General features: G+C 38.5%; 1 protein-coding gene across 2 annotated transcripts in view; it reads right to left on the reverse strand.

Annotated features, from left to right (window-relative positions):
• The window catches only part of MET (MET proto-oncogene, receptor tyrosine kinase), a 196,138-nt gene that overhangs the window by 37,165 nt on the left and 134,151 nt on the right, over positions 1 to 24,822 (reverse strand). For both annotated transcript variants that reach the window (XM_077471942.1, XM_077471943.1), the window contains 2 exons: positions 6,135 to 6,353; positions 1,006 to 1,152 (listed from right to left, as the gene is read on the reverse strand). In XM_077471942.1, coding sequence (XP_077328068.1) covers positions 1,006 to 1,152; positions 6,135 to 6,353 — 366 coding nt within the window. The remainder of the gene's footprint in view (positions 1 to 1,005; positions 1,153 to 6,134; positions 6,354 to 24,822) is intronic.

Raw genomic sequence — 24,822 nt, forward strand, 5'->3', positions numbered from 1 at the left:
CATTTCAAAGATATATTAGAAGTGATAGGGATGAAATTAGCATCAAAAGGCTCAATTAACTGAGAACACCTACTAATTGCCTAACAAGACACATCCAATAAGTTTAAATTAACCAATTGTATTGGGTGTGCGCTATTATCAATGAGAAAACCGCAGTTACCCTAGTGCCAGTTGCAGTCTACATAGGCGGGTATTTATTATCGTTATTTGTGCTTCAATGTGCGCCAGTTCGCATGTTCAATTATTGACTTTTTCCAGTGCACCAATTAATGTATGAACGCGTGCAGTTCTTAGTAAATCACCCGCATTGCCTCTTGCTTTTGCTTTCACAACACAGAATAGAGCATGCAAATTTTTTATTTTTTTTGTTTTTTAATAAATTCTGGAGTAGTTCTTGTGCAACAGACGGTCACTCAAGTAAGAACATCTCACACAGAAGTAAAATATTTTACAGCAAGCGTAATGATGCACACACAAAATTAGTAATTGGAAGATGCATATCAAATTGAGGTGCTGACTTTACATGAAAAATCAATATTTTAACAGAGAAAAAATAAAGTAAAAGATCTCCTAGCCATTTTGCTGTTAGAAGTTTTCCTTGAAATCTAGCTGGTCTGATGTGTAAGAATAGGCTGTATGCATCTAGAACTTAACTATCTGCAAGCCTGGTAGGGGATATTCACAGTCTGAGCTGCACCTGTCTTGTATAGCTTCTTCAGTTAATTATAAGGGAGCTGTACACTGCTAGGAGATGACAGAAGTTTGTAATTCACAGCAAGTGAACAGCTTAATTATTCATGATTTTTTTTCAAATACATTTTGAAAATGCAATCAACTGTAACAAAACGACTGCTTGACAAAATAATTACAAATATGACAAAGGCATACTCTGACCTTGAGGAGAGGTATAAATAAATGTACACAGAGAACAGAGGCTTCACAAATAATGCAACTCTTTGTAGAGCAACAGGTGATGCAGCAAACTGTATTGAATGCGGATCTTACCTCTATTTTTAACTCACTGTTGGATTTGATCAGATCACTGGAAATGGCGCATGAGACAAAATCAGATTTGGACTGGATAATTTCACAGCTTTTGTTACCAACCTTCAGTACTTCACCTCTAACAGCTTCAGAGTCAATATAATCTCCCTACAATCAAATGAGCACAACAAAATCGTACAATATGAAAAAAACTACATGAACTAATGCAAAACATATGTATAATACAAATGCGTAAAACTACCAGGGTAGATGTCAACCATCTAAAACATGGGCTCAACTACTCAATGCTAAAAATGAGGGGTTGGGTGGAATATGGTCTGTTAAACCATAAAATATTTTATCCCAGACTTTGTTAGATCTGATGGCTTATATCTTGACATACTCAAATTTATATAAAATATTAGGAGGTTTAGATGATTTACAAAGCCTTCTTGAATTGGAATAAAGGCTATATGGAAGCAGCTGATTGCACAGTATGAGACCTTTACCATCGTCTGGTCCCTTAAAATCTACTACAAATGAAAGTAGACTCTGGACTGCCACACTCTTGAGAAAAAAACGCTTTTCTTTATTTAAAAAAATCACATAAAAAAAAACCAGCGAACACAGCAGACAAAAAGGCTAGTGTTTTGCACTAGCAGTAGTGTTTACTCATTATCTATGAGTAAGCACTACTGCTAGTGCAAAACATCAGCCTTTTTGTCTGCTGTGTTTTTTTTATGTGATTTTTTTAAATAAAGAAAGGCTTTTTTTTTCTCAAGAGTGTGGCAGTCCAAAGTCTAGTTTTGTTTGTTGCTATCGGCAATTGCCTGCACCTGTGGCCTCCGGGCCGAGAGAGGAGTTTACTACCTGCATGTGTGTTCCTGGAGCAGTGAGATTCCTTCCCCTAAGATCTACTTAGGTATTTAAAGCATGTTGTGTAGTTTAGCAGTACTCATTTTACTAAGAATTAATTTTTTAGGGTTGAGTTGAATTCTCCCTTAATGCAACCATGTCGTTGGCAACAATAGTGAATTAATATGCCTTATGTGTCAGCTGCCTATTTAATTGTGCTTCAAAAAAGAATAAAAAGCATAAGCAAAAAAAGCATCTCCGTAAAGATATGAGTAAATGGGACACAATTTGTGTATGCATATACCTTGTATTTACTCATATATTTATGAATTGTAGATTGCATAGATATCTATACCATTTTCTCCTGATGAAGAGGAATTACGCCAAAAACCGTGAAACGCGTAGAGTTTCACTCTGTACAATCGCACACGGGTGTTGCAAATAGTAGTTTAATTATGTTCCCTTATCTATGGCATCAATTGAATATGTAGTTTTGACAAAAAAAACTTTATGTATTGATGTTTTTTAGATTTTGTATTAAACTATATATATTTTTTATTTTTCATTGTTTGCATGCACTATTTTTGGATTCATTGCCCTACAAAGTCCCGTCAAAGGGTTTCTTTGCTTTTTTGATGTGTTATTAGGGATGTGGGCAATCTCTCCTATTCCCCACTAGAATTGAACCACTTTTTGTATATATTTAATTGTGCTGACATCTATACAAAGCCTCCACTACTTCTCCATGTCGCTCACTCTCCATCAATGCAAATGCAGATGATGTGATGATGTGAGTGTGTATGCTTTTAAAACTGTCTGCAGCATTTATACTTTGCATAATGGTGATAGCCAGAAACAGTTCTTCATCTTTTTTTCCTTCTGTCAATGATCTGCCACCAACCTTGATATCACAGACAGTAAGCAAGGGAAAATAGCAAGATGGGTTCTCTGGTAGTACCTAAGCCAAAAAATGGCCTTAGTTAAATAACACCAATGTACTTCCTTGTAGAAAAGTTCAGCCCAATTAAACATAAAAATAATGCATATAGAGTGATATTATTAAAAAAAGTTAATGTTTTGGTATATTATGTTAACGGGAACATGTAAAAAATATAAAGTAGGTGTTATCGCAATCTGGCTGCAAAAGTGGAAATACACTTTGACATATAGATATTTAAATGGAAACAATAGCTTTTTGCCAATTTCAATTTACATTATGTTTTTTACGTTTATATAATGATCTTTTTTGATACATTTGTTCTGTTTCAACAATTTTTATTGAGTGTAATAGAAAAAGTTATACAAATATTAGTCCGGTTTGTTATTTTATGAAAACACAGTAGAATTTTACTGTACATATGTTCTAAGTGACTTTGATAGTATCTGGAGCCAATAATGTAGTCCCTGAGATATTGTACATACAGCCCTCAGAATTCTATGCATTCTATGCAGCATGCTGGCACAGGCACAGTACTGCACTCCACTGGCTCAGCAAAGTAAAATAAAAACCCAGAACCCAGAACTCTGTGTTTCTAAAGACATGACAAGTGTGATCTGTGATGTTCCTTTTTTATTTAATGTGAGGGTGGGGCAGGTCAAAAGCCAAAACTTTGCTTATGACATCACTTTTAATTTAACTGTTAAAAAACCTTCTGCCTTTAGAACCACTTTATCATAATGCATTCTATGCATTAAGATAAAATACCTTCTGTGTGCAGCAGCTCCCCTCAGCTCCCATAATACTTACCTAAGCTCCATCTCGATCCAGCACGAGAGCCTCAGCAGTCCAGGACTCCTCATTGGCTAAGACAGCAGCGATAGGCCATTGGCTCCTGCTGTGAATCAAAGTCGGGAGAGAGTGAGGGCAGAGCCAAACCACGGCTCCATATCTGAATAGACACACAGAGCAGCGGTTTGGCTCAGGTGCCCCCATGGCAAGATGCTTGCTGTGGGGGCACTTGGCAGGAGGGAGGGGCCAGGAGCGCAGACGAGTGACCCCAGAAAAGGAGGATCTGGGCTGCTCTGTGCAAAACCACTGCATAGAGCAGGTAAGAATAACATGTTAGTTATTTTTAAATAAAAAAAAAACAAGACTTTAATATCACATTAACCTGTCTCTTAACCCACTCAAAACGAACATGCAGTCTGATCCCCAAAGTTTCCTACTTAACACTTACCCTCCCCTCTTAAACTTAACCCTAAGTTTAAGCCCTTAATACCTATGGTCACCTCCAGCACTTACCACATAAAAAAGACCCTTAATGTTTAAATTTCCCTCTTAAAATTGATTAATAAAATTAGCTCTTAAAGTGGTTATAAAGTTTCATGTTTTTTCACCTTAATGCATCCTATGCATTAAGGTGAAAAAAAAACACCTGGCAGTGACTGGCCCCCCAGCCCCCTCCTTGTTACTTATCTGAACCCTCAAACTTGTACCACGGGGATGCGCTCTCTCTCTGGGTTCTCGGCTCTTGATTGGATAGATTGATAGCAGCGTAGCCATTGGCTCTAGCTGCTGTCAATCAAATCCAATGACGCGGGTGCCATGGGGTGGGGCAGAGTCCTGCATTCGGCATCTATGGATGCCGAATGCAGGACTTGGGAGCGTGCCCTCAAGGTAACCCCCCGGGAGAGAACTTCTCCCAGGGGATTATCTGATGTGGGAAGGAGCCACGAGAGTTGCTGAGGGTCCCCAGGAGAGGATGTTCGGGGCCACTCTCTGCAAAACGAGCTGCACAGTGGAGGTAAGTATGATATGTTTGTTTTTGTTTTTTTTAAACCCACACCTTTAGTGTCACTTTAATTTTTTTTTTAAACTCACACCTTTACTGTCACTTTAATTTTTTTTTAAACCCACACCTTTAGTGTCACTTTAATATTTACCCCAGTGCATAACCCCTAAAACTCTGAACCCCTAAGTCTAACAGTAACCTAACTTAACCTCTAAGCTAAGCCCTAACACTAAATAACCACTGTTCTTCGACATGCTTGCTTGGTCTGTTCTGCATCCCTCTGCACTAACAGCATGCAGATCTCGCACCAAAAGCTAAGCTAAGAACCCAGTTCTAGCATAACTTCTAGATCTATAATGTTTATATGATTTTATTAATACTTATATGAAATCTTTTGTTTAAAAAAAAAAAAAAAAGGTGTAATACTTGGTAAATTAATGTCACTAATTTTGTGAAATATACTAGACTTTCTAGTATGAAAGCCCAGCATTACCTGTATAATTGTTATTTGTCTCTTTCTAACTTTCCATTTGTAATCCAGATAGGTCATAGGTCCTGCCTCTGTTAGCTGTGCCTCTGACTCTTTCTGCTCTGGGTTTGAAACTGGATATCCTGCTATTCAGAACTCTTTGCAAGAAAGATTATTCAGCCTATTCTGAACATAACTTTCAGAAAAGACAAAAAGTAGTACGCTGTATATCAGTCTTGATCTTGCCACCTGCTGGCTGCAAATGGTAAAAAATTGAATATGCATATGCAATATATTTGTTGACTAAGAGCCAATAAAGTACTTACAAAACACTACAGGGGCAATTTATCAAACGTGGAGCCAACACATTCTGGAGCAGTTATAAATGGCAATCAGTTTCTATCTTCATCTTGTTCGGTTGAAGTGGAACTAAATCCATTGATTTAGCTACTTCCCGAAGCAGTTACATTCAAGGTGTGATAACTGTCACAGTTGCTTGCTTGTCAACTGAACTGTCAAGCCATTAAATGGTTGGTGTCATAACTGATCACATGTGCAGCTCCATAGCAACTGCAGATCAAACAAAGCCTGAAGAAGCCTATAGATTATGCAGCTTCATGGTGGAAGGAAGGAAAATTGCTAAATTCTCCCAGAAACACAGTCAGTGTGATTGGGAGAATCCCTCCTGCAGTGCTATTGTGTTCTGCCAGAGGGGCACCTTCCTTGCCAGCAGAACACAATGGTCACTGCTGGCAGCTATAGACCCTGGCAGTGATCACATGAAAAAAAATCACACAGGCTGGTTGTACTGAAGTCGATAAACTGACTTCAATACATCCAGCCTGCCCAGATAGATGGAGGTGGATCAAATCTTGGCCGATCCCAGCTGAACCGGCCGAGATTCGATCCATCTATGGCCAGCTTAAGATGGCAGCTTCCTTGGCTGCTCCATATTCTGGTTACTCTGCTTTTGATAAATCCCCATATACACATTTTTTTTTTAAATACTGCATATATTAATAAAAAGTATGCAAACAAAACATTAAACAAGATTTTCACGAATGCACAGTCAAAATTCAAATTTCAAAACATACCTTAATTTCTAGGATGTTTTTATTGCCCCCAGAAATAACTAGTGGCTTATCAATTGTTTTAAACACAGGGTTGATTACAAATGTGAATCCAGAAACAGAAGCTCTCACTCCATCCAAAATGAAAAAAGCCTGTGTGACAATTGGTGGCTTCAAGTTTAAATCTTTCAGGGATGGAGTTGACCCGCAAACTAATTCAGAAGTAGATCTGTGGGTACAGGTCTGCAAATAAAAAAATGAAAACATATAATTGCTCATTATACATTGGCACTGTTTAATACAAGCTAAAGAACTACTAGTAGACTGTAGTTTTACCATGGTTATTCCACTTATGTCACTGCCAGGATCCAATAGGGTGAAATAACCCATAGAAACCAATGAGATTTTAGTTTTTACATATATTTCACATAAGAAAAAAATTGCTATAAAGGTTTATTGCTGTTTAAGTTACTGTGGGTTAAATCAGTATTAAACCCACAAGCATTTATTTATTATATGTTATGGCTGTATTACTATATTCATTTTCTTTTTTTTAAGCTTTCTTTTATCTATTTTCATCTGGTGATCCAGCCAGTAGGTGTTTGTTTTGCAACAGAAAAGCTATCCTGCAGTTACAAGGATGATCTTTTAAAGCAGGACTTCAACCTTATTGTGACGTTCCCTCCTCTCCACTCCTCCTCATCTCCTCCCCACATAAAGCACACTTTTTTTTTTGTTTGTTTCCTTTTTAAAAAAAAAAAACATGTTCTGTCCTGCCCCCTGATGCCCATCACTCATCTAGGCTAAACCCTGAAGAGCCGGCAGGTCGGATTCTGCAAGACACCACTGGTTGCTGGTTGGGCGAGTATCTGAAACATTCAGTGCCCATCACAAAGTATGCAAAAAATGGGTGGGGGGGGGGGGGGGGCCTGGAGAACCACTTTAACACTGGCCAGGGTGCTTAAAAAGCTCAGCTTTTATTTTCTTATATAAACCCTTATCCCAAGGGTTTGCTGTAACTCATTCTAAAGTATTAGCTGGAGTTGGGCTTCAGAATGTTAGTTTATTTAAATCTTATAATACATCTGACACTCCCCTCCCGCAGACTGACAATGCTGCTGTACAAATTTGCCCTCTGTGGTCATTCATTGTGTTGTCAGGAAGCGTGTTACTGACCAGATTACCAGGGCAAAACAGAGGGAAAAACAAAACAAAAAGAAAAACGAATGCAGCCACCACATCTAGTGATTGGTAAGCTACAACATATTACATTTTTAGTTTTGCGTTTATTTCCCGCTTTAAGTTGAAGAATACTAAAAATAAGATTTTAGGCATTACAGTACAGCTTTTTAGTCCTTAGATGAAAAAGTTCTCTTTTTATTTTTGCCAGGTGATCCTGCCAGTAACATACTCTCTTTTCTAGGGTGAAAGCGCTCAGACTGTCCTGTCCTTCAAACGTCTTCTCTCCTCAACTTTAATACATAGGGGAGATATTCTGTAGTGCACGAAATAGAACTGGAAAGGCTGGTTGAGATTTCAGTTTAGCGTACAGGAAGTTACATCACACTGATTTTCTGACAGCATCAACATGCATTTTTCCTGCAGAAAATGCTTTTAACCTGAAAAACACAAAAGCAATCACCACATCTAATGACGCTCAGAATGTTTTTTACCCGTTCTAATAAAATCTTTTATTTTTAAACTTTATTTCTTTATTAAGCATGTTTCAATTTTACAGGCCAAGTTATAGCAGACCAAGTTACAGCATCAATATATATTTTATAACTTTGTTTCATTATACCGCTAATACGTACTTTCCTCATTTCCTTATTTATTTCCATTGGTCCGTACAAGACATCTTTTGAAATTTTTGCCTTTTCTTTCTTCCTTACCACTATCATATATACTTCCTAACCAGCCTTTGGACACAAATAGTAAAAAAACAGATACACTCCAACATACACACACACAAAAAATAAAATTAAAATAAAAACGCACAAACTGGGCGACAAATCCATAGTGTACCTTCCATATTGAGTTGTATAATTGAAGCTGACAAAGGAGAAGGTTGCTGCTACCAACATCTTATTTCATTACAATTTTTTTTTCTGTCCTCTGGTATAAACCTCTACCCTGTTTTCTTTCTAGTACCGTTTTTACTGTCCCAAACATCGGTTAACCACTCAATACAGAATCCCCCAGTGCTAGTGAAAATGGGGCTAACCGTGGATCCGATATCCATAGTTTCCATATTTTAATCAAATTATTGGGTACCCCCCCTATTACAATGTATTTGTTGTTCTTTCAGAATGTTTTCATTTACCTGAAGGCGCCAGTCCTCAAATGAGGGTGCCCTCGGAGATATACACTTTAGAACAAATAACTTTCATGCAATAAACAATAATCTGGTAACTAGTATCATAACTAGTATCATAACCTACATGTAGCATTGATTGTATTATCCACCTCTCGCCAATATCTAGCCAATTTTGGACAATTCCACATCATGTATTAAGTCAGCTGGACACTTTTGACCTCTAGGACACTCCGGAGAATCATGCCTGCCCCACTTAAATAATTTGACTGGTATTCTGTATACCCTGTATATTATAAATAATTGCATCAGGCATTGAGCCGGTGATAATGAAACTAGGGGTACCCTTCTCAAAATGATTTGCCAATTTTCGTCTGAAATGTCCCCTATGTCTCTCTCCCAGCCTGTTCTACCCGGGATAACATCATTAACCCGATATGGTCTCATCAGTCGACCATATAAAGATGAGATCAAGCCCTTTTTTTCCTCCCCCCTGCTAATGATATTATAAGTGGGGTAGGTTTTATCACTATCTTTTCCCTGTTAAACTGAGATTGAATTGCATGCCGTAATTGCAAATATTTAAAGAAGTTACTAGAACGCAATTGAAACGATTCTTGCAAATCCTGAAAGGAGCGCAGGACATTATGTGTATACATCTATATATTGAAGCCCCTTAGAGTGCCAGCTTTCAAATCCCTCCAATTTATATATTTCTTTGTATTGCTTATTCCCCCAAAGCGGGGAGTATTTTGAAATCTTACAGCATATCTAAATCCAGAAACAAATGTGTAATATACAGTTGTGCTCATAAGTCAGTGCAGCACTGGATGAAAGATGCAAGGGTCTGTCAGGAGTCCAGAAACTTATTGACCTTTTATACACACACACTAATTACAAGCAAACAGATCACAGGTGAGGATGGTTACCTTTAATAGCCATTCAAACCCCTTAGTGTCAACTTGTGTGCATGTTATCAGGCCAAAATCACCAGGGTATGCAAACTTTTGATCAGGGTCATTTGGATTGTTTCTGTTGTCATTATGATTTAAAAAGAGTAAACACAGTTGATTGATAATAAATGGCTTCAGCCAAACACTAACCCTGAGTGAAAGAAACTTTTTTTGTGTTATCATTCATATTCTCAAAAAAAATGGCCAAGAAATCATAAATTCTGCCAGGGTATGTAAACTTATGAGCACAACTGTATATTACACATTTGTTTTTGGATTTAGATATGCTATAAGATTTTATTAGAATGGGTACAAATATTGTTCCAAAACAGTATTATATAAAGGGTGGTGTTCTGTTAAATGTGTGCAGAATCCCTAATTTTGGTAACAGCCGTCTATCTTTAGTCCGAAAATAGTCAGGTTCTTTATTATCATTAAACTTTTACAACTGTACTCAAGCTAACATTCCAGCGCAACCAAGGCGCATAGATTATAATAAAACCTCCCAGCACTAAGTATTGTATTATCGCACCCAACGTCTTTACTGACGTCTTTCGTAGCTGCAGACTGACCACAAATCACAGCAATACACATCACTAACCTCTTTGTTAACGCTTGCCACCAATAGTGAGGAGTTTTTACAAGCTGGTCCTCTTTATTAGCCAACTACATAAGCTCCTCATAATGATTAGAGAGTCACTATAGGAATGAGCAGCCGCTTATGCCATACAAACCTCCTTGCTGTGTTTAGAATCATGTAATTAATGAATACCTAATCACTTGACCAACCACACACAGAAATTAGTTAGACAATTAATTGCTCCCCACTGTGAACTTAATCTGTTTTAGTCACACTTTTATGAAAAAAAGCCTTTTTACATTTTGAAAAAAAAAAGTTATGGTTTATATTTATTTATTACTGTTAACTTAACTATGCATTTATTAATTTAGGAATATTTGTTGAATTATGTGTTTAATATACTATGGTCCAGTACTTTCTGATTTTTGTCCATTTATAGGCAAACTTAAGTTGGCCAAATATGGATTGAAATTAGGCTGGTTCTGCAGGGACCGGCCAAAATTAGATCCATGTATGGACCGGGAGGTTGTACAGACGTCCGTCTACCAAACGAATTCTGTACATCTGGCCTCTAAATTTTGTCTGCTTGATCATCGCTGCAGGCTATAGTGTATTTTCTGATGGAGGGGAAGCTTTCCTGATACCAGATCATAATAGCTCGCTGGGGAGGATTCCCTCATCCACATTGAGTGTGTGGATCGAGAATCCAGGGATGGTTGAATAAAAAAAATTATTCCTGTATGGGTTGGCTAAGATTTTACACAAATATGGTATATGCATAAGGAGCTATATTTCAGTTTAGAAGTGTCAGATATGTATCAGAGATATAATCCTTGAATGGCCCCTTTCTCCTCCAACATATAAACTAATATTAACTACTAAGCCTAACCAACTACTTTTAACAATAAGGAGTAGGTAATATCTTGGATTGATTATCAATTATTTCTTCTTGTCTTGGAAGCAAGCATTTTAGCATACATTCTGCAAAAGCATATTAGCTGACTTGCAAATAAAAACTGCAATGGGACCCAGAGGCTGTGATGTAACTGAGCCTAGGTAGATCTCTAAATACCCATAAAGTGCCCAGATACTGAAGACCCATAACTTGGTTTGGACTCTGGCAACCACGTCTCTACCAGATTTGGTCATACCTGTAAAGTACAAAAACTGATATATGTTCAACAACTAAAACAAAAGCGTAATGTATGACTTATTTTGCACTCTGACTGTTTAAAATCCAAAGTAATATTTTCTTCATATGAAAATCCTCCCCCATATATGGGCAGATTATATCTAAAATGGAATTTTCTTTTTGAACTTTTACCTTTCATGTTTTTCCTTGAGAGCTTATCTTTCCAGTCGGTATGACAGTGCATGAAAGACTGTAGACCCTCCCACAGGTAATTAACTCTATTTTAACATAAACGAGGCACTTTTCAGATGGAAGGAAAGATTTGTAGATATTAGCAGCTCATGAGGATTAAGATTAAAGCAAAAAAAAAAAAAGGAAACCCATACTTCTCTTTTAACATATAGGGTATTGATCAATATGACCAATATTGGTGGGACATTAACACAATATAGGATATACATTTTATATACTATATATATATATATATATATATATATATATATATATATATATATATACACACATACATATATACATACACACACACATATTTTGTCTGCCTTTGGTGCATCTATCGCATTACTTGTGATTACATATATTTATATACTTTTATTTAATTTTGGTCCTTTTTGGGGAACCATTCAGCACGGGTGGTCTGCCCCTACCCTCTTTAAGCACTAAAAACGTGGTTCATTGCATGCCAGGCACACCGGGCCCTGTCTTGTGGATGGTCGAGACAGCCTAGGGGGGATCCGAACCAGCAAAAGCCTTTGGTTTCAATATTGTTTCCCATCTGTTAGAGATAACTATACCTTGTAAATCCATATGGATATTCTTTGTAGATTGTACAATATTATGTAATCAAGAAGCTTAATATATTTTTCTGTCTAGACAATTGCAGCCCCCTTGAAGAAGACTACAACCCATGTTGTCAAAACGCATCCGGGCATTGTTTAAAGCTAAAATACTCACCACGTACCATAGTTGGCTGAGCATATTTGATTACTTTGTATGTCATTACACATGATGGGTCATGATTTGTAATCCAAAGCTCATATTTTAGATCTTTGTGGATTTTAATATTTGTATAATAAAATACCTTTTTTCATACATTTACTTTGTTTAAAAATTCGATAATTTATTTGCTGCAAAAAAAACCTAATTTATTTGCTGCACAAAAAGAGTAAGAACCTCTTACTCTTTTCTTGTAAATATATTTGGGGTGTGCAGCTCCCTTACCTCCATGTGACTCAAGTCTTTCAACTTTTTAGTAAATCAACCCAATTATCCTATGACACATATGCACATGCATAAGAATAATATAATGCACACTTATGTAGCAGGTAGTTTGTGGCGTATGTAGTTTTAATTACATTTGCATAGAAATAACTTACTATTATGTCACACTGGTGCAAGAAAATGTCTTCAATCTGTAATATAATATAATGTGAAACTGAAGCTCTCACATCATAAACTGCCAATAAAAAGCCACAAGAAAATGTCTTCAGGACAGCAAACTTTTCATTGTATACAGAGTCAAAGGACATCTTAGTCATCAGAGACATGTGGTAATAATACACTCCTCCAGTGAAGTTCAACACAAGAGTTTTATATCCCTTTGAACTTTATTACCCTTCAAACCACAATTGGTCAGTCAGCAAAGACCAATGTGTCAGCATAATACAAGTTATGGTGGGTTACTGAGATCTGTCTTGTCGTCTGATTAGGACAGTTATATATATATATATATACAGTATATATATATTTATTGTGAGGAGGTTAGCTCGGCAGCGGGTGTGTTTGACCCCCTGGATGAGTTCACTACACAAAATTAGGTACAGCAAACAGCATTGCAGGTAAAAAAGACAAAGGTGCGGTTTATTTACACTATATACATGGCAACAAAACAAAAATAACCATGAAAATAAACCCTTGCCAACTTACTACACAGACAGGTTCCCTGGCTATCAATTTGTCCTGCTCCAGCACCAATCTCCCTGTTTAAAAGGATTCCTGCACAGACATTGTCTCCAGGGCCGCTGATAGGGCAGTACAACCAGCCCTGTTGTACCGGGCCCGGCCAGCAGGGGGGGCCCGAGCAGCTTTTAACTTCTAGCTAAAAAAAAAAAAAAAAAAAAAACGAAATAACTATATTAACCTGCACCCACTTGATTACTAACATATATAAGGAATATATATTCATTTCCTGGGCCCCATCAGGTTACCAGAGGGGCCCAGGAGGTGAAAGCAGAAGAGGGACTTTTTTTCTATTTTCGGGTGCAGGGATACAATGCTGTGCCGCATGCTGTTCTCAGTATACCTGCACAAACTAAAGTTCTTCCTGCTCACTGTATGCCTCTCCGGCGGATGGATATTACTGTTATACGGCTCCCTTCATCCAGTAAGTGCTGCAGCTTGAGGGACTTATCACTGGGACGGCTGAGACAGACAGAGCAGCAGGAGTAATCTGGCCAATGGCAGTGGTGCACAGGCAAGCAGTCCCCTGCACACACACACACACACACTGACAGGTCACACTATTGTAGCATGTGCAGTCCCTAGACTCTGTGTGCTCATGGTTATTATCATTATGATGATCAGAGCACAGCAGGTGCTGTGTGGCTCTGTCAGTGTAACATGACTGTGTGGTGCTGACTTTACTGATATATGACTGTACTGTGTGTTACAGACTATAACTCAGCACAGCCATAACAAAGTCAGCATCACACAGTCATGTTACACTGACAGAGCCACATAGCACCTGCTGTGCTCTGATCATCATAATGATAATGACCATGAGCACATAGTGAGATGCTACTTTTACACATGTGATGGGGGAAGGGACAGTAAAAATACATAGCCAAGCTGCATTTTTACCACCCCCAAACCACTCTCCTTTCATAACCTTTCACCCAAGCTTTGCAATTAGGTCCTTTTTCATGCAGACCTGATTGAAAGCTCCGTATGAAGACACAAACTGAATGGGCACAGATGTCAAAACACTGACATCTCTCCCATTCAGATGCAGTTATGATTGGTGGGGCGCTGTAAATGTTAAATGTTCCAGCTCCTGCCTCCTGCCTCCTGCCCAGACAGCGTGGAGGCAGGGGTGGGGTTATGGGCGGAGCCAGGATGGGTTGTGGGCGGGGTCAATGGGGCCCCGTCAGGTAGGCTGTATGGGGCCCCATGATTTCTAACAGCGGCCCTGATTGTCTCACCGCACAGACAGGTATCAAACTCCCTCAGTCTACACAAGCACAAAACTGGTTCCAGGATGGGAACAACACTCTAAGGCTACTTTCACACAGGAGCAGTGTTGACAGTAAAACGCTTTACTGTCATTTTTGCAGAGGTTTTAGGCCGCTAATAGGGTGCGTTTAACCCCCACTAGCGGCTGAAAAAGGGTTAAGATGACCCGCCAAGAGACGCAGCAGTGCTTTGCCAGCGGTTCGACGCTGCTGCCCATTCATTTCAATGGGCAAGAGTGGTTTAGGAGTGGTGTATATACCGCTCCAAAGATGCTGCTTGCAGGAGTTTTTCTAACGTCCTTGATAAAGTCATGTGACATATGATGCAACGCGTTGGGTGGAGCCAGTGACGTTACGTTCGGAGCCTTTTGAGAATCTAGCAAGCAAGGTGGCTTGTCTGAGAAACACCTCCTATCCTATCCACTTGTATTGGATGTGAAGGAGTTTTTTCGCTATCAACACTTACTATTGCCCATTTGCACATTTCTTGTGATAAGTGCATAGCATTTCTGCACTTTTGTCAATTGTACACAAATTAATTTTGCACTTTAAAACATTTTTTTGCCTATTTGCACATGATATTATTGCATTTTTGCACAGTACTGTGTTCAATACATATCCTCATAACAGCCTCAGGATTGGTAGCCTCGTATTTCCTTCTTAGATTGTGTAATAGGAAGTTGACCAGAGCACACCATTATATATAATCAATCTTTTCTAACGGCCTGCCATCGCATCACCTCAGTGTGAAAGCACTCAGGCTTTCACACTGAGACTGCAAGGAAGCCGTTTTTCAGGCGCTTTACAGGCGCTATTTTTAGCCCAAGAGCACCTGAAAAATGCCTCAGTGTGAAAGGGGTCTAAGCAGGCTGGGAATTTTGTAGAGGCCCTAATGAGCCAACTTATTTCAGATGGGCTCTTTAGCTCACCACAGAAGGACTCTCAGTATTTCCCCCTAGATGCAACCTACCTGCTGTCACAGTATATATATACTGTATATATAGTACTAACCCCAAATAGAGCAGTTGGATAGATGGATTCTCCTGCCACTTTCAAGGATGACCCTCTGAACTGACCCAGAACTCAGGACACACCAATAGCCTAAAGTGGGCTTTATTCAAGACAAACAATAAGCCCTAACAGGAAAGAGATTGTTAAGGCAGTAAAACAGCAATGAATGACACCATAATAGTTCAAGTACAAATGTTGCAATCAAGGACAAAGGTTTTGAAATATGTGGCCAGACTACAGTCACAAGAGGCTCTATCTATGCCACTGGCCAGAGGGTTCTCAAATACAGTTTGCCAGTATTGGGGTTCTGGATTTCCTTTTGGAACACTCAATCCGGGTGGTAGCAAAGTACACTAAACTCAACAATAGGTCTCTCAACACAAATGCTGGTCCAAGTCTGTCCCTCGAAGGCAAGGTGTGAGATCACGCCACAGTTACAGGACTTGCCTCCCAAGCCGGCATTAGCTGGAGTCTGCAGGCTTAAAGGGGGCTGACATCCAGGCTACATATATATGTAACTGAATAAGCAGAGTGAGCTGCCTTGTATAGAAAAATAAAAGTCCAAGATTGCTGCAGTCAAAATGTATTGCTATATACTATATATGTATATATATATATATGTATATACTGTATGTGTGAGTTTTTTTTGCAATACATTGAGTGCAACAATCCTGGACTTTTATTTTTCTATATATGGCATATAAATATATAAGACTGACTGAGCTTTATTCAAGTGCTGACAATAAAATACTGTTGTTTTCTTCTCTACAAGACATCTTGCAGAGTGCCTCTATCCTTTTTTTGGATTTGTATGGATATTTCTTTATGGTTGAGCTTCCAGTCACTTATCTCACAAATACAGTGTGGTGGTGACCTTCTGGACTATACAAGTCACTGAAGCCTAGATGCCCCAACCAAATTTAACAGTGTCAGTACTGGCTGGTTAACATGGCAATAACTTTTTAGTTTTTGTGTTTTTGCTATATACAGTATATATTTTCCATGTTTACAGTATAACAATAATGCCCCTTTTAAACGACCATTTCGGTCATGTCCAGCTGTCAGTTTTTCAGGTGGACCAGATTGGATGGTCCATTAACTCCTATGGACCGGAGGGTGTAAACAGTCTTGTTTCCATTTACATCAGCCTACCTCTGATCCGATCTAGTCTGCTAAAAACAAATGGAAAGGGATTTGTTCTCCTCCATGTAGATGGATTAGATAGGTGGGCAGTTGGGTGTAAACAGACGATGGAGCCCGCTTACACCTGGCCACCTATAGAGCAGAGAGGGCTCTGTCCATGCCCACTCTGCATAAAATGAGCAGATACAGAGCTGTCATCCACCCACTCTGCTCAGATCAGCAGGGGATGGCTGGACAGATCTCCTGCTGTTCAAAACAGATGTGCAACCATGTGAAAGGGGCCTAATGAGCTGGGTCTATAAAGAGATGTTATTTTAAGCAAAGACCAGAAATCCTGCTTCCTAAATCCAATCATATGCAATTTATTTTAATTATTCTGCACACAATTGGTTAAAACAAAAATTGGTTACCTGAACTAGAATTTAAGTCAATCTGTAAATAAATGGAAAACACCTCATTTGTGCAAAGTGATATGTTGCTTCTTTAAATTTCTGAAATAAAGTTTTTTTTCAGATTCATATTGTGATGTATTTGGTACCAGTTTATTTTATTTACATTTGCATTCTAATTCCCCATATTTGTGCTCTCAGTTGGTCATTATTATTATTTCTATGCAATAGCTGTCCAGGACAATGGTTTTCTGCTTCAAGAGAAGATTACATCTCATCACCAGTATCTCTACTGATGGGCGCTGACATTAAAGTGAATTGAGATTCATCAATTTCACATAAATCAAATATTTAAGAAGATGTCAGCTTGTTAAACGGCTGTAATATTACCCCATTCCTAATTATCATTCTGTTGACAATGTTAATGTGTTGCAGGATAAGACTCTACTATAATATTCATTAAATGTGAAACGATTTAGAACAAGGCAAACAAAATATTATTTCCATGAACAAATGGCATTATATTTGTAGCTAAAGGTATGATAAATAATTCACGAGGAAGCAAGGAAAAAAATGAATGCTTAAGCCTTTCTGCACATAATGTATAGGTTTGCCTAACAAGGTGAGGCCATGAGACTAGGGAATGTCATACATCGGTCGTTATTACTGGTATTTAAAAAGTTTGCCTGCCTGCTGTTTCATGACTAACTGAAAACTGTTTATACACATGGGGATTGGACTACTTGAAGTGAATAAAAAGAACCTCAGGCGATCCCTATTCACCAGACATGCACATCCACTATTGAGCGCACAACAAATCAGCTTCCCAGCTGTATCAGAAGAGATCAAAACAAGTCAGTCAAAATTTTCCAAACCACTGCTCGCCTAGCATTATCTGATGCTGAGATTTTATGCCCTATACACACACCGAAATTGTTTCATGATGACTCCAACATCATTTCTGTCATTTGATAGTATCTTGTCAGCTTGTTTATTTGTTATACTTTAGTGACTTCTAAAAATAAAATTTCTGACTTTCAGGAAGCTAGCTAAATACATTTTATAAGCGAGTTATATTAGATGTATATCTTCTACATTTTGTTGTGGGCAAGTACCTAAAGGTCTGTATATACACTCACGGACCAGGTTGGACCTCCTTTTGCCTTCAGAATTGCCTTAATTCTTCGTGGCATAGATTCTCCAAATTCTTTATTTGCGAAATAACAATACATAATCATACTTGGTTACAAAGGGCAGAACTTGTTGTATTTACAATGTCTGCGCGTCTCGACTTCCAGAGCATATGAAGATTAAAACATTTTACATCCCTGGGTCAAGACTACTGTGTTCCCATTCTGAGATAACAGTCTCGTGAGTATGAAGCTCCTTGTGTCCCTTGTGTTGGTATTTTTGGTTCATTAGCAAGTATGGGGTGATATTTGATGTCAACTCATGAATCAACGTTCTCGTGGCATAGATTCAACAAGGTGTTGGAATAGCATCACGCAATTGCTGCAGATTTGTCTCCCACTCTACCACATCCCAAAGGTGCTCTATTGAATTGGGATCTGATGACTGTGGAGGCCATTGGAGTACAGTGATGTCATGTTCAAGAAACCAGTGGTGAGATGATTTGATCTTTGTGCATTATCCTCCTGGAAGTAGCCATCAGAAGATGGGTACACTGTAGTCATAAAGGAATGGACATGGTCAGCAACAATACTAAGGGGCCCAAAGTGTGCCAATAAAATATCCCCCACACCATTACACCACCAGCCTGAACTGTTGATACAAGCCAGGATAGATCCATGCTTTCATGTTTATGCCAAATTATGTTCCTACCATCTGAATGTCTGAAATCGAGACTCATCAGACCAGGCGATATATTTCCACTCTTCTATTGTCCAATTTTGGTGAGCCTGTGTGAATTGTAGCCTCTGTTTCCTATTCTTAGCTGACAGGAGTGACACCCGGTGTGATCTTCTTTTGCTGTAGCCCATCTGATCAGCAGTTTTTGAAATACTCAGACCAACCTGTCTGACACCAACAACCATGCCATGTTCAAAGTCACTTAAATCTCCTTTCTCCCCATTCTGATGCTCGGTTTGAACTTCACAAAGTTGTCTTTACCATGTCTAGGTGCCTAAATGCATTGAGTTGCTGCCATGTGATTGGCTGATTAGCAATTTGTGTTACCAAACAATTGAACAGGTGTACCTAATAAAGTGGTCGGTGAGTGTATAATACAAATAAATGCTGTCAAAAAGGTAATATTACACCTAATTTACTGATATTGTGTCAGGCTGCTCTTAAACCTTGCACACCGACCTGTGCACATACGGTTCAGTGTACAATTTCGGCAATGCCCTGATGAATGAACTCCAGGGCATGCACAGGAGTGACGTCATCCTAACCCAGCCAATGAAACCAGCTGAAGATCAGTAGCTGGAAGCAGACTGGCCGAAGATGTCAGTGGCTGACAGGGAGCTCAAGGACAAGGCAGCACACTGGAGCAAAGTATAGTTCAGCTTTAAGTTTGCTAATCGACTTTTAAATACTCAGATCTTCCTGACACAAGACCAAAGATCCAATTGATTGTTGCTTTTTTTGTCCCCAGATCACTTTAGAAGTATGGCAGAGATGACAAAAGACCGCAGGCTTATTTCACAAAGATAACACACCAGGGTATACAGAATACATATGACAGAATCTCTGGAACCTGATGTTCATAAGGTAACATTTGAAAATATTTGGCTGTTGTTCTAGTTATGCAACGATAAACTGGTGACACTGTCCACATTGGGGACAGTGATTGGGGGAAGTATATCTAATGTTATTTTTTATTTTGGATAGAGTAAGAATGGTTAAAATTCTTGTCAGTTTTTTTTCCTGTCATCTGTGTATCTGTCCCTCCTGATCTTGGAGCAGTGTTAATTTTTATGTAAAATTTCGATTTGGTTTTAGTAATAGTCTTTTGAGCTTTAAAAGCTTTCAGCTTTAAAAGGAGGACTGCCACTTTGACACAGACATGTCTGCTTGCTACTACAGAAAGTATGAAGTAAATGTTTTGAGAGAAACTAACTGAGCCGTTCATTATGAATGTAGACAGGGCCTCTTTGTCTTTACAAAGCACACAAAAATAATAATAAAAAGATACATATTTGTCAAGAATTAAACAAGTTATCACTAAAATGCATAAACAAATAAGATGAATTTCAAAACCAGAAACTGCTGCAACTATAACCATAGACAAGAATGTAAAATCAGGGGGAATTTGATTTCAATCAAGTCGATTTAAACCATGATTTAAATCACTAGTAAAATAGCTTGATTTAAATCAACTCAATTTAAATAATATTTAAAGAGCAACTATCCTCTATGTCCAGCAGCGGCTCCTCCTCTGACCTGCTGTTGACTCACCGACAGTCCCATTCACTTTAATGGGACGGCTGGTGATGCAGCAGTGGCACAACAAGATGAGGGATGTGGCGGCAGCAGGTGAGTGGATGCCCACTAAAAGGCGCTGCCATGATGGATCTGAAATGAGAGGTGTTCTTTAAATGTAAGGTCTTATTCTTGCTGTTAGTTAGAATCTTTAATATTTGCAAACAAAATTAAGGTTTCCTATTTAGAATAATAAGGTTACTAAAACAGCGATATCAGAACCGATTCAATCATACAGTTTGTAGTGTACATAGATTTGCAAAACAATTGGATGAAGGAATATTCCTGAACTTTGTTTTATCTCATGGTTACTGTGAAATTGTGTTAATGTATCAATGCAGTGCATGCTATCTCAGCTTGCAGAGTTTGGATTAATTAAATGAATTTACGAAAAAAAAAAATATTGCAGAATATACAGCCTCATGCTACATAACTAAGCTCAATTTCATGCTAAATAAACTAAATGATTAATCTTATTAAATAGAAAACTATCTTTAGATAGATTTTTACTTCAAAAGCATTTTTATTAAAATAAGTTTGATAAAAAATCTATTTAAATCAAACAAATCCTTAAAAACCCCCCAAAAAAACAGATTTTTTTGATTTTTTTCTAAAAATCAGTGATTTAGATACACCCTGATGTAAATATGTTTTTACCAAGAATTTCTTGCTACAATTGATGGAGTAATATCAATAAAATATAAAAGAGTAAAGATGCCATCTTTCTCCTATCTTCCGTTAGTGATAAAAGGTGTACATTGTTAAGGCTGCATGGAGCCTAGCGTGATAGCAGTGCAATGAAATCAAATATATTTTGCTGTGGTTACAGCAGGTCTTCCGTAGTGGGAAACTGTTTTAGAGAGTGGCTGGAATTCTTGTTGAATTCCCAGCCATTTAAATTTCTGCTGTCCATCCTCATGGACTCTGTCTACTTATCAGAGGGCTCAGTCAATACACTGCAATATTTTATTTGTGCTGCTTAGTCTTATCATGAAGGAATAAATGAGCAGAATAAAATGTTGTAGGGTGTTAGATCACTACAGTACTTACTACGTCAACCAGGGCAGCCTCCCGAGGACAGAATTCAAATAAAGATAATGTAAACACCACTAGGCAATGTATGTCTGAGCATTTAAAAAAAGGTTATATTTACAAAAGAAGCCCTTTTGCTAAAATATAGCATTTATTTTATCAAAATGGCATTATATTTTATCTGCAGATATTATAACATGAAATACAGAAATGACTTTATTAGTAACTATTGCAAACCCTTAATTTTTAAAAAGAAGGCTGCTCAAAGAAAGATCCTTTTCTTTTAGTTACTTGACTTCAATGCCGGGGCTGACACCGAGCTCTGAAGAGGGTTACACATTCTTTGAACTGTAACTGGCTCCCATATTCGGTAATCCTTCCTTTTATTGTATTATTGGTGAATTCATTGCTCTTGTTATCAACTGTCGAGTAGCGATGTCCTTTAAATTAATAATAGTGGTATATGTAACTCTCTTTGAGGCTATTCTATAGAAGTGGTTCACAAGTGCAGACCACACATTTTACCAGACAGGTCAGTGGAGAAGATGCTCTTACGGAATGATAAAATCTAATAATGCTCTTTAGAAGTGATGCAATATGACTGATTGGTAGGGGCAGGAAAATCTCATTTGCGATGACCTTGCTGTTATGTGATTTGACATGACATTTTAAGCTCCAAATTGGTTTTAGCAATTGAAGAATATGATGGTTTTAGTTTTCAAGAAATATTGGATTGCAGAACAATGAGGAAATGCTGTAATTTAATCTACTGGCTACTCAATTAGAATACTGCCCGCAAAGCAGCACCTTTACGTGTAATTGAATTATGTTTATTTTAATGGAAATAATGGTATACCGCCTTTACATTTTGTTTATATTATTGGAGAAATCTGAAAACTATCTGTTTGTCAATATGAATCAGAAGAGACAGACTGAATGGAATATTGTGCTGTATTTTTTGGAATATAACACAGTGAAATAAAAAAAAGGGCCTACATTTATTCATATGGTTGAATGGTGGGCTGGAGGGTGATCAAAAATCTCTTCTAGCATGGCTATCTCCCTGCACACAAAGCCAGGTCTATAAAAACATGGTTTGGTGCAGTTGGTGTGGAGTAACTTGAGTGGCCTGCACAAAGATCTGACTGCAACGGTACTGAACACATAATTAATGTATTGGAATGACAATGTGTCCAACTATATATTAATGCCTATGGTTTTCCCCTGACTTCTCTGTCAAGAGTAATGGCACAACCATCCACCCATCCCCACATGTCAGGGTGCTAGGTGTTATCCTGGACTCTGAACTCTCCTTTCAGCCCCACATCCAATCATTTTCCAAAGCTTGCCGCCTCAACCTTCGCAACACCCCTTCCCTTGACTACTGCAACTCTATCCTCATTGGTTCACCTTTAAATAGACTATCCCCCCTTCAGTCCATCATGAATGCTGCTGCCAGACTCATACACCTTTTAAACCGCACAGTGTCTGTTACCCCTCTCTGCCAATCCCTCCATTGGCTTCAACTTTCCCAACAAATGAAATTCAAAATAATAACACTTACTTACAAAGCCATCCACAACTCTGCCCCCAGCTACATCACTAGCCTAGTCTCAAAATACCAACCTAATCGCCAATTCATTCCTCCCAAGACCTCCTGCTCTCTAGCTCCCTCATCACCTCCTCCCATATCCGCCTACAGGACTTCTCCCGAGCCTCGCCCATCCTCTGGAACTCACTACCCCAATCTGTCAGACTGTCTCCAAATGTATCCACTTTTAGGCGATCCCTGAAAACTTTCCTCTTCAGAGAAGCCTATCCTGCCTCAACTCAACAACTTCACTATTCTCTCCATCAGCTCATCCCCCACAGCTATTACCCTTTTGTATAACTTGACCCTCCCTCCTAGATTGTAAGCTCTAACGAGCAGGGCCCTCTGATTCCCCTTGTCTTAAATTGTATTGTATTCTACTGTCTACCCCAATGTTGTAAAGCGCTGCGTAAACTGTCGGCGCTATATAAATCCTGTATAATAATAACAATATTAATGGTTTTGGAATGGAATGTCCAGCAATTATTCGTACTCATATTTATTCTGTGAGATGTGATGGTCAGGTATCCACAAACTTTTGGCCATATTGTGTGTATCCACAGTGTAACAAGACTGCACGCATGGTTGTGGGATTTGGCATGTCTTATTAAAGCAATGGCTGTGCATATGATTGTAGAAAAGCTCTGCTGGACATATGGTTATAACTAGAATGCCTTCACAAATACCTGTGGGGTAGATTAGGGGCTCAGTGGTCAGCATTGAGACTTTGTAGCCTTTGGGTTCTGATGGCAATTATAAGCACTACACTACTAGTTTCTTGGAGTTCATATATTTCTGTAAATTTGTGCAGTTATTTGTGTTTTATACTTGCCCTTGTGTGCATTATGCTGGAAGACTATTTAGGTTGGAAGCTCTTATAGGATAGGTCCTAATTATCAGGATGGTATCAGAAGAGGACGTACACATGCACCAATCAACAGAATCCTTTGAACAGGTTTTTGCTTGAACAAGCATGTTAATTTGTGTTTGTTTTCTAATTCACATGAGCACGCTGTGCGGACATATGGGCATGCAGGTGTACATGTCCGCATGCCTAATCCCAGCCTTAGAGCAAGAAGGCCTATTTAACGAACAGAGCTGAGCCAGGAAGTGTTTACCTATATCTGTTCCTGTGATCTGCTTATTCATTGCTGACTCTAATTCCTGATCATGGCTCATTTTTACTGACTTCTCAGTGTGACGTTAGCCTAACAAAAATTCTGCTGTCTTACTCTAAGTAAGGTAGATCTGCCTCCAGACCATGACTCTGTCTTTCCTGCTGCCTCCCTCCTTGGTTGCTGACCACAACCTGTCTCAGACCAAGGTTTAAGCCTATTGCATGCTCATGTGTTCCAACCAGCTGCTGTCCAGTCTGCTTCTCCATAGTATCTTCTCCTGTTGGTTGTTTTGCAGGCTGGCTGGTATGTGTGCTGGGAAATCTTTAGATTTTTTGCAGTGTAAAGGATGCCAGCTTGTCATCTCGTTTATACATTGAAGCAATGTATATAAAAGAACACAACAAGGGCGACAACAAGTATAATAACATAATACACTAAAAAAAGTGAAGCACAAAGAGTAAGGGCAGTGTTTCCCAAACATGTTAAGTCCCTCCAGTGCATATGTAAGTCACCTCAGAAAAGTGGAGTAATTTGTGTCTTGAAAATATGATTTAACTGTCTTTGTTTATATCTACAAGACAGTAGACTCATGGATCATTTTCAGCAATGAAGATATCCAAATACATAAGATGTACATTAAGGAGGAAACAAATCTACCTTTGAGAGATCTATTAGCTGTCACCCAAACATAACCTTTATAGCACATACGTATTTTGCAAACAATGGTACATAGAGTGATTTGTCTAGGGTCATCTAA

The sequence above is a fragment of the Lithobates pipiens genome, unplaced genomic scaffold (genome assembly GCF_037356315.1).
Source record: "Lithobates pipiens isolate NorthernLeopardFrog02 unplaced genomic scaffold, aLitPip1_a1.2 Scaffold_8, whole genome shotgun sequence".
Classification (NCBI taxonomy): domain Eukaryota; kingdom Metazoa; phylum Chordata; class Amphibia; order Anura; family Ranidae; genus Lithobates; species Lithobates pipiens.